The 19,966-nt window shown below is 47.5% G+C and overlaps 1 protein-coding gene across 2 annotated transcripts in view; it reads right to left on the reverse strand.

Moving 5' to 3' along the window:
* Positions 1 to 1,427: 1,427 nt before the first annotated feature.
* The window catches only part of Rassf5 (Ras association domain family member 5), a 67,984-nt gene continuing 49,445 nt past the window's right edge, over positions 1,428 to 19,966 (reverse strand). For both annotated transcript variants that reach the window (XM_027934623.2, XM_027934625.2), the window contains 4 exons: positions 7,478 to 7,588; positions 6,065 to 6,362; positions 5,317 to 5,432; positions 1,428 to 3,843 (listed from right to left, as the gene is read on the reverse strand). In XM_027934623.2, coding sequence (XP_027790424.2) covers positions 3,691 to 3,843; positions 5,317 to 5,432; positions 6,065 to 6,362; positions 7,478 to 7,588 — 678 coding nt within the window. In that variant the 3' untranslated portion in view covers positions 1,428 to 3,690. The remainder of the gene's footprint in view (positions 3,844 to 5,316; positions 5,433 to 6,064; positions 6,363 to 7,477; positions 7,589 to 19,966) is intronic.

Genomic DNA, 19,966 nt, shown 5'->3' on the forward strand with positions numbered 1-19,966 from the left:
CAAAATAAGGTCCTTAATATGAATACAAATAACTTGTGGTACTGTACAAAGTTCCTTACAAACATGATCTGTTTTGCACAATCTTGGAGGTATTGAAGGTTCACAGAGGTTGTCTTTTGTTAATCCCTGTTAAAGATACAAAACCAATCACTCTTAATCGTGATCAGCACAGAATTCTGTCATGACAGGGTGCTGTCGAGACCTGTGCTGTAAATGTTTTTTCCAGTAATGGTGATACATTTGCATTGAGTCATATCCACCCCCAACCCCCCGCCACCGGTGAATAGCATGGAGATGTTAAGAGGGCAGGGTAGAGTTGGACTGTGTAATGATTCTTTAGCTGTATGCTAAGCCAAGTAATCTGTAACAAGGTCAGACTTAAAACTTTGAACTTACTAGCCCCATGCTGTAACAAACTGAGTTGTAAAAAGCAGAAGCTTCTTCATTCCATGCTTTGGCAGAATCTTTGAAATACACATCATGAAGGTGTGGGTGGACAGGTGTTGCAGATGTGCACAATAACTGGCTAATTATAAGGATGGCTGGTGGATAGGGTATTCTCCTCTATAGCTGAACTAGATGAGCTCTCAAGAGCCTCTGTAGCCCAAGGGCCCACCCCATCCATTGCATGATCCATGATTCATGATCGGTACTGGAAGGCAGGCAAGAATTTTTCTTTAATTAACTTATGTGGTATTTCCATGATTACTGAGATTTTCTTTTGTTGGAGTCAGAGGATGCCAAGGTGAGGAATTTTTTGATCATCTGATTCAGCTCTCTTCCTCCATGGTAAAGTGATCTTAAACTACAAGGACACATTCCTATCTATCTCATTTTTAGATAATTCCAGAAATAGAATATCCATTTCTCCCTTAGTGGCCCATCCTGGTGTTTAAACATCCTTGGCCGCAGAAAGCTCTTCTGTTGCTCTTTTTTTTTTTTTTTTTTGATATTGGGGATTGAACTCAGGGGCACTCAGCCACTGAGCCACATCCCCAGCCCTATTTTGTATTTTATTTAGAGACAGGGTCTCACTGAGTTACTTAGGGCCTCACTGAGTTGCTGAGGCTGGCTTTGAAGTCACAATCCTCCTGCCTCCACCTCCAAGCCACTGGGATTTCAGGTGTGTGCCACCGCACCCAATTACCTCTGCTCTTTTCTAACTCTCTGTTTGCTTCTGTAACAGGTCCCCCTACCTCTCTGGTTCTCAAGAGATAGAATAGCTGCTCACCCAGGCAGCACCCTCCAGCCCACACATTGGGCAGGTTTCTAAAAATTATTTGAACAGTAGCCTTCATTCCTTGGCTCACTGGTGAAAGAAAACCTGGCTCTGCCAAGAAGTGTGTGATCATGTCTAGTCCTTCTTCTCTCCCAGCTCCCGATTTCCATAAGATCGTGAAGTTCAAGGAAGACATTTCCACTGTGAATCATTTTTACAACAAGCTTTTATTACTTTTTTTTAAAACCCATATAAGAAAGACAATTAAAAAGAAAATATCCTTGGAACAAACACTTGTACACTGAGCAACACGACCATAGAAGGCACTACCAGCAGTCACACCCACCTCTGGGAGGGAAGGAAACTACATGCCTTCCAGAGGCTCAGACCTCAGCATGGGTCCTGGGTCTAACTGTGCTTTAAAGTCTGAATTTTCCCGTAATTATCTTATTTCATAAACACCCTTATATCTTTATATATAGCTATATGCCTGTATACATATATATATATACATGACTTTTTTTTTCCTTCTCAAAAATAAAATAGCCATCCCAATCAAGGGAGGGTCTCAGCAGCATTCAGCAGTTGCAGCAGGAGCCATGCCTTCTCTTAAGGTCAGAGACATGCAGGACAAAGGGAAAGGGATTCTCTCTACCTCCTTCCTTTAATATGCAGCAGGGAGAGAGATTTACTTTTTTTTAAGGGAGGAAAGTGATAAGGCTGAGCATGAGATGGCAGATAACCAGGGTTTTTGTGGCTTAAAAAAATTGTTTCTAGCTCATGTTGCTTTTGTAGCTCTGAAGATGACACACAGTGTTTATGACAAGGGGTCAGCATTCCTCTGGGAATGGGGCAGTATGGACTCAGCCTTAGTAAAGGAAGAAACTTCAGAGGCTACACAAAGCTTGGGTTGGAACTGACCCAAGAGGGACTTGGGAAGGCAGAGGGCAGCAAAGAAATAGTCACTCTGAGGCTGGATGGGAACACCAGCTCTGTTTTTGAGAATGGCAAGTCCTTCTCCCTCTGTGTTGGAGCGTCTCTGCATTCCTGGCTACTTGCTGGAATTGTCTGGCTAATTATTTTAAGCTTGAACTTAAACAAGGCGCCAGTACAAATATTCAGAGTCAGGAATCTGATCCTCCCTGTCAATGTGCTGATATTACTTCTTGGGAAGTCAAAGCCTAGGAACCCAGATGGGTAGGAGGTGTGTAACCCTCACCCTATGCTCTAAGTGAGGGCTCCCCTGGCCTTGTCTCCCACACCGCCGTTGTCCACTTCCTGGCAGAAGCAAGTCAGCAGCAGAGCTTCATGCAAACACGCCCTGCTCCTGTCTCTCTGAAACAAAAGGCACTGAGGTCAACGGGAGGCCAGGCCCACAGGTTCACTGAGCCATGCCTGGCCAGCTTCACAACAGAAAGGACTCCAAGTTGGCCCTGTTGGAGGATCCCCCTCTGTAACCAAGGCCACGCCTCTGGCAGCACCTGGAGATCCCAGAATTCCAGAGGGAGGAAGGAGGCAGTGCTGGAGGCCCTGGGGGAACCCAAGGCAGCCAGGCCCTCCGCTGCTGAAGGTGGAGGCAAGGCTGTAGACGGCTTGGACACGTTTCTCTGCAATGCTTTTTGGCTTTCTCTTGCTGCCTGATTTCCAGACTCAGCAGGAGACTTTTAAAATGGTAAATGGCTAGTTTCCCTTTAATGGAAACACATGAAGATGATAGTAATGTTAAAAACAAATTTGTAACTTAAAAACAAAGACCGTTGACAAAGATGTGACTACCATACATATATATCCCTTTGGGTTTACACGGGCACAGTCTCAGCAATGAGGGCCAGGGACAGAGCAGGCGGCAGCTTCCCTGGAAATCCAGGCTCCGCCTTGGTGCACCTTGGCCCAGCAGCTGGGCCAGAGGCCACATGAACTTCCCTTAAGCAGGAACAGCAGGTGCCCTGGGCAATGGGAAAGTCCTTTTTTTGAACATTATTCTGCTTTCAGGGACTTAGCTCAGACCTGCTAAAGGAATATGCTACAACATTTGACTCATAAATAAAGGTATTGAAGGTGGCAAGTAAGAGAAACTGAAGATGAGTCAAAGCCAGAGAAAGAACATATTGTTCTAAAACCTTTTTCTCTTTTTCCTTTTGCCGGCTGGTGTGAAAGTTTCCGGTTTGGTGACAAGAGAGGCAACTATTTGGTTTGTGAAAGGCTTGCAGATTGAGAGAGGACAACACTGTTCATCTCATGAGTTCTGATCCTTGGTGGAGTCTGTTGAGGGGCACAGCGTGGGGGGTGGGCAGGAGTCAACCCCCACACAGACACTTGTCCATTGAAGAGACTTTGTGCCACATCTGGAACTTAGAGGCGGGTACAGATGCACCCACCAGAGATGTCCTGAGAAAAAGTGTCTGTTGCAAAATAATAATTAATAATAAAAATAAATCTGTGGGCATTGGGAGGAGAGGAAGCAAGACCAGTTACCCAGGTTTGCCCTGGGATTCTCTTAAGGCCTCCTCCAGTTTCTGTCTAAACTTGTCATACTTCTTCTGTACTTGCTGGATTTTGTCCTGTTCTTCCTTTTCCAAGATTGTTAGGAAGTTCTGGAGCTCAGGGATGGAGAAGGCGTCCCACTGTGAGGGAGATTTGAGGGGAGAAATGGAAGAGGAAACAGATTAGAAGTTGACCCAATCTGAAGGCCTGGCCCTGCCTTCTTCACATGGTTCATACGCTTGGAATGACTCACAGGCACTTAGCTCTAACTAGGCAGACACAGTGAAGGACCCTTGGGTTGTATGTGTCTGTTGCACCAGCAGCAGCAGCAGTTCCTATCCTGTCATCTCGTGACCAAGAGTTGGAGGCCCATGAGCCTTGTTTTATTTTGAGAACCAGTAGCAGCTGAGGCCACCACCAAATAGATCCATCAGAAGCAGCCAGAGGCCAGCTGAACTGAGACTCAGGACCCTTGGGTTGAGCCTGTGTGACCTTGAGCCCCTCACTCCACTCCCTTCGGCCTATTTTCTCATCTGCTGTGGGTTTTGGGTACCTACTGCCTGTGATGGTGGAGCAGATGAGAAAGCACACCCTCTAAAGCTCTGGAGGGCCTGGTTGGCTTAGGCCTGCCCAGAAAGGACCTGGTCCCTCAGGATAGAAGGCAATCTGATTTCTAAGCTGACTCAGGAGCAAAGGCCCCATGGGGCCAAGGATGGAGATGCCTGTGGTTTTCTAGCACAAAAGAATATTATAGGCTATCGGGTTTAATCCCCACATTGGATAAATGAGAAACCTAAAGACCACAGAGGGAAGGTGGCATAACCGCAGTCACGGAGCTGACAGCAGCAGAATGCCAACTAGAAGCCAGGCCTCCAGACTAGCCAGGACCCCTTCACGGGGCCAGCCCTTTACTCCACACTCTCAGTGGAATCTTCTCCAAACCAACTCTTCTGTAGGCTCAAAGCAGATGGAAGCAGAGCTGCTCTGGTTGAAGTGGGGTCAGAGCTCCACCTGCCCAGATGATCCAAATCTCCAGTGCCCTCAATACCACCCTCACACCCTAGACCTCCACTGAAGAGTGTGATAAACTTGCACCTTCCTCTGCTCTTGATCATTCTTCAAAGATTCTGCCTCCTAAGTATACCAAGCCTTGGAGAGCACCCATATATGGCATCAGACTTGACACTAGTTAACCGACCCCTTAGGAGAAGGAAGTCAGTATTTTAAAAACAGAAGAGAGACAAATGGCTCAAAAATGTCTATACCCAGTAGAACTTAGTGGTATAACTTGCTGGGCCTCATGCTATCCTGGGAAAAAAAGCCTGGTCCTCCACCCTGAGTTTCAGAGACAAAACACACAAAATCCTTTCTCTGCACAGGCCTTGCCAGACACAGGCCCTGACTTGCTATTGCTACTCATGGGGGCTGACAATCCTGGCTTCAACACTGAGCCTCAGGCCCAATGCTCACCCCAGCTCAGCTCCCCCAGAAATCATCTATCTTCCTGCTGCTGCCACCTGGCCCCCACCTACTCTGGGTGGTTAGAACAATGCCCACCTTCACCCTCCCAGCATGCCCTGCGAGCTGGGTGTGTGCAAGGGCTGCAGACCTACCTCCACCTCTCCAGTTTCATTCTCCTTTAGCACAAAGCTGAGGACATCTGTGTCGGGCCCAGCAAGGAGACGCAAGTAGAGAGGGCAGTCAGCAACAGAGAGTTTCTGGAAGAGCACTGTAAACCAAGAGAGGGAGTTGGGTGCTCATGTTGAAATAGGACAGGGTGGGATTGGATTGGAAATGCAGAGCAAGGTCTTATAATTGGAAAAAGACATAGGGTCTTTTCAACCTAGTGAAATGAACTTGAATCTGACAAGAATAGTCAGGGTGAGATGGCAGTGTGGCTCAGCAGTAGAGCTCTTGCCCTGGATTCCTGCCCAATACAAAAAAAAAAAAAAAAAAAAAAAACCCAGAGCAATGACCTTTTATCTTGGGTGTTTGCTTAGAGTTTACAGCATGTTTCCATATTCACATCATCTCCCAAAAGGTTAGGAGTGGTGGGTGGATTCCCTCCCATTACACAGATTAGGAAATGGGAGCCTGGGTGTGGTTTTCCTGCACATGCACAGAGAGGGGCACAGTGAATGGCCATGATCTGCTCTCATCTCCCTACCCAGATCCCATGAGTGGCTCTTCCATGGATCTGAACACCACATGGATGGTTGGACCCCTGATGTAAAGAACCCCACCTCCACCCCACCAGGGCTGGTCAGAGATTTATGGAGTGGACTTGAACAAAGTGGGGAAAGGTAATTTCTGGTTGGGAATGATTCATATTCATTCTCTCTCTCTCCCTCTCTCTCATACCTTGACCATCCTTGTGTATCCGCTTAAAAAGTGCAAACTTCTGGGGATTGTCCACAACCATAAACTTCTTGAGCAGCCCCTGGATGACCTCACTGACTGTGGTGGTGCTACTGATGTGCAGCTGTTTGATGGCATCCAATGGCAGGTAGAAAGATGTCCGCTTGTCTGTGGTGGCTGCCAGGTTCACTTCCTTGATGGCATCATAGATGGACTGAGGCCGGATCCCAGCAGGCACTGTCACAGGACGCCGAAGTTTCAAATGCACTTTGATGAAACCCGTGTAGGTGCCATCTTCGCTCTGCAAGTGGGAGGACATTGTGTGGGTTCACGGAGGTCCATTTTGCATGATTGTGTCTGCCACTCTGGACTATTTCCCTGGAGGCTACAGAGGTCCTAACAGCAGGGCCACCCCAGTCAGCTCACCACTTGTCTTCCAGGGTTGCCTCCTATCCCTGCTGAACTAGAGACGCTGGAGTGACACAGACACCTTCCACCCCCAGTGGGTCAGAAATAGGCCCATAGAGTTGAGCTGCCAGACAGGATTTGCGGGGCTGCAGCAGTTTCGCCCCACAAGAGGTTCAGGCTGACTGCCCCAAACCTCCTGTCACCAGGTCAATTGCCCTTGGTGAGTCCTTACTCTAAAAGCAAGGTCTATAGTGACCTCTCTAGTTCTCACCTGTGAACCAAGAGGGAGAGGGAGGGCTCTGTAATAAGGTCCTCAGACACTCAAGCCACTGAATTTCTTTGCATTTCTTTATAAAAAACCCTCAGTTTTTAAGACTAAAACCAGGGCTCATTGAATTTTCACTGCCTCTCCCCAAAGACAGTTGTTTCCAACCACCAGCAGGGGGCAGGGTTCATCTACTGTCTCCTCTCCCTCTGGAAGACTGCTTTTCTGAACCCTGTGTCAAGTCAGCAGCCCTCACCTCTCTGAGCACTGCACAGTCTAAGGGATAAGAAGAGGAGCTGTGAACTCTCCTGGTCAAGGGCTTCCTGGGGGCCAAGCAATTTGGGCCTCTGGTCACTGCTTATCATTTAATCCTCACAAGACTTCTGACACATAGGCATTAATGTCTATTTAACATCGAGGTTCAGAAAGTTCCCAAAGCCACAAGCACGGAGAAGCAAACAGGGATTGGATCTGGATCCTATTCTAAAGACTGTTGTTTCCCTAGAGCTCATGGAAGCCACTGGCAGCCCAGGCTACCGGCCATCCAGGGTCCAGGCTTCCGGAGGCCCCGAGAAGTTCCAAGAAAGGGGAGGGAATTACAAGGGAGTAGCCACAGCATCCAGTGGGGAGCAGGAAGCCAAGCTGGATGGGGGCGAGAGGAGAGTGGGTGCAGGTAGAGGGTGTGTGGGGTGCAGGTAGAAGACGTGGGGTGCAGGTAGAGGGCCGTGGCAGGCCCGGCTCACCAGCTTCATGCCCAGGCAGTTCTTCTCCCGGCTGTTGTAGCTGTCGATCTTCTGCTTGATCTCCTGCAGCGTGGGTGGGCGGAGCGTCTCTTCCACGGACTTACAGACATTCTGGAGCAGATAGAAGTGGGGGTGGTGTACAGTGCTTCTCAGGAGAAGAAGGGGAAAGACCACACCCGCCAAAGGCCTCTTAGGCCTGGAAGAGGTGAGCAGCGCCCCCTCACTGTGGAATGAATTCATGGTCCCAGAGTGAGAACAGGAGGCCAGCCACCTGGTGGGGGCGCAGGGGAGCAACTCAAATCTCTCTAAGCCTCAGTGTCCTCACAGGTAAAATGGGAATAGTACCTCCTCCTCAGGCTGGTTACGAGACAAACAGGGACTGACTAGGAACTGGTGAAAGAGCAGGGCCACATTTGCTTACAGAGGGTTGCTATGGAGAAGCTGCTAATGCTAAGGAGATGCAAAGGAATGCCAGCCATGGTCTGTCTCCTTGAGGAAGCAGCAGTAAAGCTGGAAAGACAGGTGTGTACAAGCGGTGCCAGCAAAAGCTGATGGGAATGACCCAAATTCTAGGCCCAGAGGACGAGGGCACATGGACACAAGTTCAGGCTTCACATACTGGCCACAGTGCTTTCCTGGCACACAGCAAGAAGAGAATCTACGTAATTGTCAAGGAAATAAGTGAACTGGTAGAGACAGGGGCTGTAGCTCTCTATGATAATCGGGGAGATAATCTCAACTAGGGGCAAAAGGATAACCAACATTTACTGAGCACCTCTTCTGTGCCAAGTACTTAGCATACACTATCTCATTTAATTCCTCACAAGCCCAAATTCTTCGAGATGGTTTATTACCCCTATTTTACAGGTGAGACCGAGAGGCCTTTACCAACTTGCGTAATGCCCGATAGTAAGAATGTGAAGAACTGACCAGAAATTCCTGGTCTGGCCTGTTGTGTTCCTCCTTTGACATCAAGACTCTTTCTCCATATATTCCCTTGTTGTGCACCCCACCCCACCCCATACTCTCCAGGAAGGGGAAAGGATGAATGAAGTTAGGAGGTAGAGGTCAATGTCCTTACATTGGAGAGGGAGTTCAGGGGTGGTTTCTGGGATCTAAGTTATTGCATTCCTCAGTCAATTCTCTGAATTTCTCTCAAGATCATGGTCACTCACTTCCCAGTTTTGTCTTCACATTGCCCTGTGTGGCTGGGAGTGCAGGATCTGGTTGGTTAAAAGCCACCCAGAATTTGCCTGACCTTAGATGTCAAAAGATCATGATTCATCTTTGAATGAGGGAACTGGGGTCCAAAGAGGGATGATTCTGACACCTGCCTGTGGGAGTCTGGGTTTGGTGGGAAGTTTACAATTGCCCTGATATCACACCACCACCCAGTGGAGCACAATGGGGCATCTAACGCAAAGCATGCCCCTGACCTTCCCCCAAGCCTGTCTGTGGGAAATGTGCCATCACTTCCTCCTCCCACTTTCCAATACCACAGAACAAATAAAATGTCAGACTCCACAGTTGCCAAGAGAAGCCGCCAAGGTCAGCTAACATCTTCTGGTCACAGCACCTCTCCCATGTGCCCACTCAGGTCTCTGGAACTGAACCTGTTGGCCACCCAAGAGGAAGCCTTCGCAGGGCCGTTTCCTGTTTGCCTGAAGTGAGTAAAAACGCTTTGTGAGCCTCACATGCTCTCATTCATTGTCAATCCATTAATCTAGGAGTTCTCAAAATGGAGCTTCTCATGTGTCTTAGCTCCTGGAGTAACCGCCTTCACTGTGCACACCTCCATGAACCAGACATGCCGGGCTGCCTTCCTTCTGGGAGCTTCCAGTCAGAAGGATCAGCCATCTGGCTACCATTGTAGTCTTATCTCTGAGACATACACACACACAGTCTGTTTCTCCTCAGGAGTTAAGAACTTTCTCATACTCATCTTCAAAGGAGAGTTAAGTGATAGAAGGCAAATTCTAGAAGCGACTAGAAGATTTCTCAGTTCCCTGTAAGAAAAGGCAGCTGCACCGCGGCTTTCCAAGGCCAGTCTTCCAGGCCTGGTTAGGAATACAGTGAGAGTCAGAGCTGCCTTGGCCTACGATTTCTACTTCCTGTTCCCCCTTTCTTCATCAGATAAACCCATCTATTCTCTCCCTTTCCCACCACAAACCTGTGACGCAAGTGGCCCCAGGCACCTCTGCCTTCCAAGGCAGACACAGAAGATAGCAGCCCTGACCTCACTATTCTAAGTCTGGGGGAGGGTGAGCTCCATCTGTGAGTGCCAGGAGCCCTGCGTGTGGCCAACACTAAGAATCTCACACCCGGGGAAAGTCAGTGCCCAGTGTGGGATGGCTGTTGCCCACACTGAGTCTGCCAGACGAGATCTGAGCCACAGACTGGATGAATCACCTCCCAAAGTAGGCCAGCCAGTGGGCCAGCCAGCCCGAACCAAGGACTCTCTAATCCTCCTCCCACCCTAGGATGGTGTAGAATCTAGACTAGTGGTTCTTAAACTTGCCTGCACAATGGAGTCATCTGGGGATCTTTAGAAACACCGATACCTGGCCTACATCCCCAGAGATTTATGATTTAATTGGTCTGGGATGTATCTGGGCATAGAGATTAAAAAACAAACAAACAAACAAAACTCCCAGGTGATTCCAATTCACTGTGGCATTTGAGAACTACAAAAGACCCTTCCCCATCATTCCCAATCCAGCTGCAAAGTTCACACATTGGTGCCAGTAGATGCACACTGCCCAAAAGGGCAGTATCCACTGTGTGAACAAGATCAAGAATATAGTCATCTTCCAAGGGGAAGGCAAAATCCCAACTTCTGTTCACCTGCCAGATTCTCAAGTGAAACATTTGTCTCTGTTCATGGGCACAAAGCTAGAAATCAAGAAGACAGCATTTGTCTCCTGGGGTGGCCCAAGATAGAGATGGAATAGGGAACTCTGTTATGATTTCACAAATATAGGCATTGGCCTGTGTCTCTCCTGGGAGTTCATACGTCTTGGTGCATCTGGCATAGAATTCATCTGCTCTGATTAAGCCCCTGGCATTGGTGGCAGATGGCTGAACTGTTGCCAGCGCACCGGCTCGTCCAGGGCACTGGTGAAAAAATTGGTTTATCTTACATGTCTAAAGCATGAAATATCTGTCACCTTTCTTAGTTCTCGAGTCTATTGGGAGTGAAAAGATTGAGTGCTAGCCGTAAGAGCAGAGATGTTTCCCCCAAAGAGCGAGTCTCTAATGTTTCTATTAAAATATCCTTAACAAAATAAGGAGGGCCATCCCCTGTATCTGGGGCCTATTTCAGAGCAGATTTACCCTAAGTCAAGTTTTCCTTTGTTTTACCTTTAAGACGACAGTAACGATAAAACATTGGATGATTCTGCATTCTAATCAATGACAAGGAAGTCTTAATTTTGGTGGTAGGGAGTAATCCAATGCTCTAAGAAGGAGAGCTCTGAGTAAGTCCTGTGGCTTCTAGAATCCCCAGGAGGGCATAGGGCAATCCATCAGAACTCCAGAACGGGTCCCCCAAGGTGAAGATGGGCAGGAAGACCAGGCGTCCCACCCTCAGTGCCAGAACCCTCATGCACATCCATGCTCATAAACCACACAAACCTCATTTTTGCAAAAAATTTTACTCTTTTTAAAGATGTGTCAGCCTCTTCTCTTTCCTGCCTAATACCTTCAGCCCATCACTTCTACCTGCCCACCTGCCCTCCCTTCATCTGGCAAGGCCTCTCTGACCACTCCAGCCCTGAATGATGGTCTCTCACTAGTGCTTAGGTAAGTGCCATGTGCTTTTCTTCTCAGCATGTATTCACTCATTTCATCTCCACAGCAAATTTATGAGGAAGGTGACATTATTGTGTCCATTTTACAGTCAAGGGAACTGAGCCACATTAAAATGCAAGCAGACCTACATCTAAGGCTAACACCATGCCATCTGGTGCTTACTTAGTTTACCCTGCAACTACTTATTTTACCCTGCCACGGGACCACAAGTGTTGGGTTTTCTTTGCAATTAGACCAAAGCTCCATACTTTTTCTGTTTCTTCTCTGGGCCCAATAGCACTTAGCATGAATCAGATCATAAACACTTGCTCAAGAATCTTCAACTGGTCCCCAATTACCTATAGTGGAAAGAAACGTCTTAGTCTCTCCTAGGAATTACAGCGAGACTTGGATTTCAATTTAGTCTGAGTTCTGTGACAGCAGCGGCCATACCTGTCTTGTCCACTACAGCATCCCAGAGCCTAGTTCCAACTTAGTACATAGCAGGGCTCAGTAAATACCCACAGGATGAACACAAATGGGTGTTTGACTTCTCACTCCCAGTATACTAATTATATGACCTTGAGAAAGTGAGAACCTCTAAGGCTTAGTTTCTTCATCTATAGGTTCAGGATAAAAATCCTTTATTGCCTCATAGATTTGATGTAAAGGTAAAACCAATCAAGATAATGGGTATGGAGGTGTTCTGGAAATTATCAAACTCATCCAAAAGCATCTTGTTACTCTTATCCCAGGAAAACCAAGCCCTGAGCCAATTTCATTTCTCACTTTCCTTCAGCACTTACTCTAGACTGGCCCAAGTACCCAGAGTCCCTGCATTCCTTCCTCTGCACAGACACTTGGCAGACTTGCTGTAAAGGGCCAGACAGTCTATTGCAACTACTCGCCTCTACCACTGTGGCACCAAAGCAACCGTAGGACGAGGGTGGCTGTGTTCCAATAAAACCCGATTTATGGAAACTGGCCCATGAGCAGTAATTTGCTCCACACTGTTATTTGTGCAGTTTTTCCTGCCTAGAATACACACTCCCCATTTTCCCTAGATGCTTCTTCTCCATGCGGTTTCCCAGTGAAACTTCTCCAGCCCACAGCAATCTCCCTATCCTCTGCTTTCCTGCTATATCACATCAGTGACATTTTGTTTCCTAAATGAGGAAGCCATATTCAGTTTTATGCTGGTCCCTTTCTTTCTCCTGAATCACTTTCTATGTTTCCTGTATATTTCCTCCCTCCACCAGTCCACGGGCCTCTGTAACTTCACTCTCACTGATGGACAGTCTACACAGGCAAAGGCTTGATCACGGACAGGAGTTATTCTCCTCTCCTCGCCACTGGAGAGGCCACACAGCTGGCAGGTGGGCAGCTAGGCTCACTCACAGGCTAGAGCACTCACTCTCCAACACCAGCCATGGCCCAATGCCTCAGACTCCTCTTGCAGCAAAGCTGCATATTACCACATGGCACAGATGTCAGCAGCTGATTTCCAATGTTGAATCCAGACTGCAAGGACCTATGGAGGTGCTTTCAGAGTTCTAATTATATGCTGCCTTTTATTGCTTATAGATGGTTTCATATATGTTAATCCCAGAGACCCAATTAGTTGTTCCCAGAGGAAGACAGACTTCATGTCTGAGGCTTCAACTTCTTTGGCACCCCTGCGGGGACCAGCTAAACACTGATTGACTTCCAAGGGAGTGCCAGATAAATACCCAATAACTGGGCAGCAGGGAAGGGTGGAGCAGCTTGAGTGGTTCCCAGCCCATAGATGTGGACACTGGACAGCCAGGTGCTGACCTCCACCCCAAGGGGCGATGCCCCTTCAGACAGGCTGCACGGGGCTTCAGGTTCCGCTGAAAGCCAGCCCTGTGGCCCACTCCTTTGCAGCTAGCTGGTGAGAACAAATGCAAGACCATCAAATGACCTGTGACCTATGGCAGGTCACTTCCCATCCTGGGATCTGAGTTTTCTCATCTGTGAAATCATGAAGTGATACCAAAGAGACGCAAAGGCTCCACTGCAAGAACAAGATTGGACACATAAGATAGGTCGGGGTTTTTTCGTCACTGCTTCCTCTTCCCTTTCAGAGAACTGGGTGTGGGGCTGGGGGCCCCACAGGAGAGCAGGGCACGTCTCAATTGCAGCAGACTCATGCCTAAGGGAGCAGGAAGAACGTTTCTGACCTCTACCACTTCGCTCTTCTCACCCCTCACCACCTGTTTTCTCTTCATCTTCAGGACTCCATCTTACTTAGCCAAGCTCAAGAAGGGCCGCATCTTCTTACCTCATTTAACTCAAGAAAACAAACAAAAGTACCCCGGAAGCCATTCACCAGGAGCCTTTGCCACATTTCCTCTTTCTCAGCTCTTAGCAAATCTGTCAGCAGCAATTCTCTCACCCCTTGGGTAGAAGTATTCAGGCCTAAGTCAGGGAGGAGAGCCTCAGAAAGGTCCTACATAAGAGAGACCATGTGCAGAGCCTTCCAGATATGAACACCAGGGTTCCCATTAGGCCTGTCCTAAATGAGAACCTCAGAAGGCAAGGGCAGATTCTCACTGGTCAGGCCCCTGCTCAATGTCTAAGCCACAGACGAGGGTTATTGGGTCTCCTTGGGATGATCTCAACCAGCTAGGAAAGAGGAAGCCCTATGAAACCTCACTGCAGGGGGCCCTCTCAGGTCCTAAAGAGTCTGTGTTCTGGGATGGAATCCCCAGTCCCATCCATGGCAGTGAAAGGGTTCATTCCCACAGGTCCCTCTCTGAACTGTCCAATGTCTCTAAAATAAAAGGGTTGGAAACTCCTAATCTGTATTCTCCAATAGGATATTTGCAGCAGAGCAAGGAAGAGGCTCCAGCATAGAGCCATCTCTTTAAGCTCCTATACGGTGTAATGGAGGAATAGGGTAAAATAAGGAGGGGAACTCAGGAACTAGAGAAAGATTGAAGTCCCCAAAGACCCAGATGGAGAGCAGATGGTCAATGCAGACAGTTAACAGTAACTGTTAACTGAATTGCCTATGGGTTGAGGACTATGAAAGGCATCTTGGGAGATGAAACAGACAGGTATGGTCCCCTTCTTTGGAAGCCCACATGTCATCTGAGGAGGGAAGACAGAGATACCGTGACATATCAGAACAAGAACAGCACAATCTGGGACAACAAGCCTCAGTGGCTTTCAGGCAGTCTAGATCAACTTCACGCGATGAAGGTCATCCTGGTGGACTCTCCATGTGCCAGCATGTCCCAGAGCCTGGCACAGTGTCTCCCACTCATCAAAATGGCCACCTCATGTGTATGTAGGAGTGGCCCATCAGGATCAGGGGTCAGTAGCACCATGAAGAAGGCCTAGAGAACCGTGTGGCCTTGTGCTACGGGGACCTAGCTTCAAGCCCTGCGGTGTCTCACTGTAATAATAAAAGTCACTGCTCTGAGGACTTCACAGTCACAGTCTCATTGGATGCCCTAAATAACTCAACGAGGGAGCTACTGTCATACCCAGTCCCTACTCTTCATCTATTCCACACTGCCCTCAGGTGGGTCCCCAGGCTGGCCTTTCTAGCCATGCCCCTGTTCTGTGAATTTGAGCAAATTGATCTCAAAGAGAGGTTTCTTTGTACCAGGGCCACATGATGATTTTCATGAGTCCTAACTACTTTCATCTTTAGGGCTATGGCCCCTTCCTCCACAAAAACTACTAAAAATTGCTGGGCACAGTGGCACACACCTGTAATCCCAGTGGCTTGGGAGGCTGAGGCAGGAGGATCACAGGTTTGAAGCCAGCCTCAGCAACTTAGTGAGAAACTGTTTTAAAATAAAAATTTTTTAAAAGAGCCTAGGGATGGGGCTCAGTGGTTAAGCACTCTTGGATTCAATCCCTAGTAGACCCCTCAAAAAAAAAAAAAAAACTTCTACTGAAAGTTATATTTTATAATTGCATCAATATTAAGACCTATTAATAGCTTATATTAAAACAGCCTAGGCCACATAGTGAGGCTATGTCTCTAAGTAAATAAATAGAATTTCATTGCAGATTATTTATCTGATAAAGGATTGATATCTGAATATATGAAGAATTCTGGCAACTCAACAACAACAAAAAAATAACTAATATGATTAAAAATGGACAAAGGACCTGAATAGTCATTTCCACAGAGAAGATATGTAAAAGGCCAAAAATACATGAAAACATGTTCAATGCCACTAACTGTTAAAGAAATGCAAATCAAAATCATAATAAGATATGACCACTTCAAACCCATCAGGATGGCTATTATAAAACATTGGGTGTGCAGAAACTGGAACCTGTGTATTGTTGGTAGGAATGGAAAAATAGTGCAGCCATGTGGGAAATGGTACGGCGATTCCTCAAAAAATTAAACAGAATTACCACACGATGCAGCAAATCCATTTCTGGGCATATGTTCAAAAGACAGGGAAGCAAAGACTCAACCAGATACTTGAACACCAGTGTTGATAGCAGCACTACTCCTAATAGCCAAAGGGTGAGAGCAATCTGTGTCCATTGGTGGATGAATGGATAAATGAAATGTAATATACATATAATGGAATATTACTCAGCAAAAAGGAAGGAAATTATGACATATGCTATAATCCCGGAAGAATCTTGCAAACACTATGCTCAATCAAATAAGCATTCCCCAGAAGGACAAACACCGTGAGTCTACTTATTTGGGGTTCCTACAGTAGTCAAATTGATAGAGACAGAAAGTAGAATGTGGTTGCCGGAGCCTGGGCCAGGGGAGAGTAAGGAGTTATTATTTAGTAGGTAAGGAGTTTCAGTTTGAGAAGATAAAATGTTCTGGAGCTGGGGCTTGGGGCTCTGGTAGAGCATGTGCTTAGCATGCAAGAGACCAGGTTTAAATCCCTAGCACACGTGCTCAAACCCCTCCCCCCCACAAAAGGTTATGGAGAAAAATGAAGATTGTGGTGATAGTTACACAATATGTGAACATCGTACTTACGGACACAGAATTACATCCTTGCCAGGCACAGTGACGCTCGTCCGTAAACCCAGTGACTCAGGAGGCTAAGGGAGCAGATTATGAGTTCAAAACCAGCCTCAGCAACTCAGTGAGGCTCTAAGACACTCAGTGAGACCCTGTCTCTAAATAAAACACAAAAAAGGACTGGGGATGGGGCTCAATGGTTGAATGCCCCTGAGTTCAATCCCTGGTATCAAAACAAAATAAAAGAACTGCATCCTTAACTCATTTTTTGGTCCCCTCTTACCACATGTGGAACCTATAAAAACTTAAATTAAGCAACAAATACACTATTTATGGTAACTTTGAAATAATATTGGAACATTGATTATGTTCACAAAATTGAAAACTTGGGACTTGATGGATTGAAAATAATTTAAATGGGGGCTGGGGATTTAGCTCAGTGGCAGAGCACTTGCCTAAGACATGCAAAGCCCAGAGTTCGGTCCTTGACCCTTAAAAAAAAATGGTAGTGGGAAAAAATAAGGTAAAAATAATTAAAGTAGTAAATTTTCTGATATGTGTATTTTAACATAATTGTTTTTAAAAGACTGCTGTGGGAACTGCTAGAGTATTTGTCAAGCATACATGAGGCTCTAGATTTGATCTCCAGCACCACTAAACACACACATACATACATAAACAAACATAAATTAAAGGAGGATTCCAAGGGCAGGGAGACCTGGAGGTCATGTGACTGGCTTGTTTTATTTGGATCCTATAATTAGGACTTCCCTTTTTATATTCCAAGCAAGTGAGGACCAAGCTCACTTCTAGGCAAGTTGGGCCCCCATCCTAAGCCTCCAGGCCCAGTCTCTTTCCCTGGGACTAGGCCACTCAGCTAGAGGCAGGATGGGACATTCGACTCCATAAAGGATTCAGACAGTTCAGAGGTGGTGAGTGGTGTGTGGAAGCAGAGGGACTCTGATGGCGAGCCAGTCCCCAGCACCCAGCTCACCCACACTTGCTAGGAGGAGAGGCAGCTTAGGCTTTGCACCAGCACCAGGACACCACCTGCACGGCCCTGCTGGAGGAGGCTGGTCCTTGCCAGCTCCCCTCTACCTGGAGCCCACAGTTGCCTTTACTTTGGGACAGGTGGCACCTGGTACTGCAGTCTCTGGCAGCCTACACCTGCCCTCTCTGCTCAGGGCTGTCACTCCTTCTCATGCTGGCCCTTCTGCACCCAGGTGCTCACAGATCAATCTGTGATGCTGAAACACGGCCTAGTTAGTTATTGAGTGGCTTTTCATGTGTGTTCTCTCATTATATCACAATGGCCTAGGGGCAAGGACTTTTGATTTCCTCTATGCTCCAAATGGCCCAGAAAAGTACACTATCCTCAGTGACTCCAGGATGTGTACTGCTGACATGGTGTTGCATTTGGGGACACAACTGGTTTCACTGCTTGGATTTCAACTACTAGAAGAATTCTGGAGAGAGCTAGAGAAGCAGTATGCTTGGTGGTTAGAAGCACCGGCACTGGACTACAGTGTGACCTTGACATGTTACTTGACCCCCTTCTGTGTGTCAGTTTCCTCAATGTTAAATGCAAACAAAAATGGTGCTTCCCTCATATCGTGCTGTGAGGCTTCAAATGAAGATACTCATGGAAAGCACCCAGGACAGTGCTGACTTGTATCAAGGCCCCATTCATGTCCATGACTCTGTTCTTTGAACAGTCTTATCCCTCCACACATCACAATCATGTATCCCACCACCTACATCAAAATTTAACACCCATCAGCATTTCTAAAAATGGCCTTTGTTATCACAAACCCCAGAGCTCCACAGGTTCTCATGGTCCAGTGCTGGGCCCCCGATTATCACTTCCTCTCCATGGAGGAGCAAGTCGTCCCATTTTACAAAACGAGAAAGTGAGCCCCGGAGCAGCGAGCATGCTTCCTGAGGTCTCACAGAGTGAAGGCTTGAGAGTGGGCTCCCAGGCCCACTGACAGGGTCATATGAGATCCTGGGACCTCAGGGCAGCCAGCCCCTGCCCACTGTACCCGGGCATTAAGAGGGTGCTCAAACTACTGGAGTTGCCAAACTAGTATCTTTCACTCACTCAAAAGTAAGTTGGGAAAGAAAAACAAATGAGAGGTTTACTGGTTCCTTCCTCCCCAACCTGCCACTCCCCATGGCTAAAAGGCCAACAAAAGAAACCTGTCATACCAGACTCTCCTGCCTCCTCACATGGGCCCCTCAGCCCCTACCACCCTTGGTGGCCCCACTCAAGGAAGGACCACACCATCTCTTGCCAGCAGGTGCCAGGCCTGGTTGCTTAGTGACCCAGCCCTGCCCGCCCTCATCCTCCAGGGCAAACAGCTGAACAATCATGGATGGGGTGGGGCACGCGAGGTTTGGAAGTTGTCCTTGTATTTTCTGCTCATTCAGTGGGATTTTTCTTTTCAAGGTAACTGGGAAAATCCATTTATTCAGAATCTTAGCAAGTTTCCCTTGAAAATAGTCCTGAGATCAACTTTCACAAACATTGCTGCTAAGTGCTTGTTCATGTGTCCTCTGGAGAGTCCCTGCTGCCTTCCAGAGCTCTTGGTTATGGAGAAAGAAGTCCCAAGCCAGCTCCTCCTTCATCAAACATGCATCAAGCAACTACCATGTGCCAAGGACACAGTGACTCGAAAGACATGGCCCCTGGGCCAGAAAATTATAGCCCATCACAGTGAGGGATTAGTGAGGACAGGTCAGGAATCTGGGGAGCACAGAGAAAGGACCATTTGAGCTACAGCTGGAAACACTAGCTCCCGAATTCCTTACATGAACCTGCACATTCCCAGCCACATGTGAGTGTCAACAGTATACATACTATCTATCTCCCTGCCAATCATGGTGTTCCAGCCAATGGAAGGGACATCTCTCATCTCGGTTCTGTGGCATGGGAAATTCTGCCCCCCACTACCCATAGCAAGGGCAGCACCCTGAAGACCCAGCCTCTGTGTGTCAGTCAATGCTTGCTGAAGACCACTCTTTGCACTGGGGGACAGCCTAGAGGTGAGGAGGAGTGTGAGGGGCCCGTGAACAAGAGGCTGAGGTGATGATATAACAGAGTATACTGACCCGGGTTTCCCAAGTGAAAAATAGGAAAAAAGGGCCTGAATTTCGCCACCAGGAAATTGGCTAAATAAGAACAGTAGCTTTTATGATAAGTCACACTGTTTTGAGAGGGTGATTAGGACTTATCCGGAATCTTCCAAAAACAGGACTCTCACCCAAGAGCCATTTGTGATGGGAAGAGCACGTACTTTGGAGTTAGACAAATAGGGGGTAGGGCAAAGCCTACTGGCTGACCCCCTCCACATACTACCTGTCCAACGTGCCAGCCTCCTGGCATAAGAGCAATAGAAACTCTGCTGGTGCCCGCTGTCAGTCCTAGGCTCTCTGCTGCCCTCCTTTGCCCACACTTAGCAGAGATCCAGCCAGCCTACATCCCATTGTAGAGCTCCCTGGACAAGGAAGGATGGATAACGGGGTTGGAGAAGGATGGGAGTAGTGGACAGAGCTTCCCTTCCCCTGCCTGCAATGGCTTATGTGAAAGCTTGCTTGGAAATGGGGGACTGGCTATAATGATCTCTAACAAACAGCCTCCTCCAGCTCTAGATACTCTGTTTTCAGAGGGTAAGTCAAACCCCTCTACCTCTTCCTGGGCTACTGCAGCTTTGTCA

Source organism: Marmota flaviventris, chromosome 12, assembly GCF_047511675.1.
Source record: "Marmota flaviventris isolate mMarFla1 chromosome 12, mMarFla1.hap1, whole genome shotgun sequence".
In the NCBI taxonomy this organism is placed as follows: Eukaryota; Metazoa; Chordata; class Mammalia; order Rodentia; family Sciuridae; genus Marmota; species Marmota flaviventris.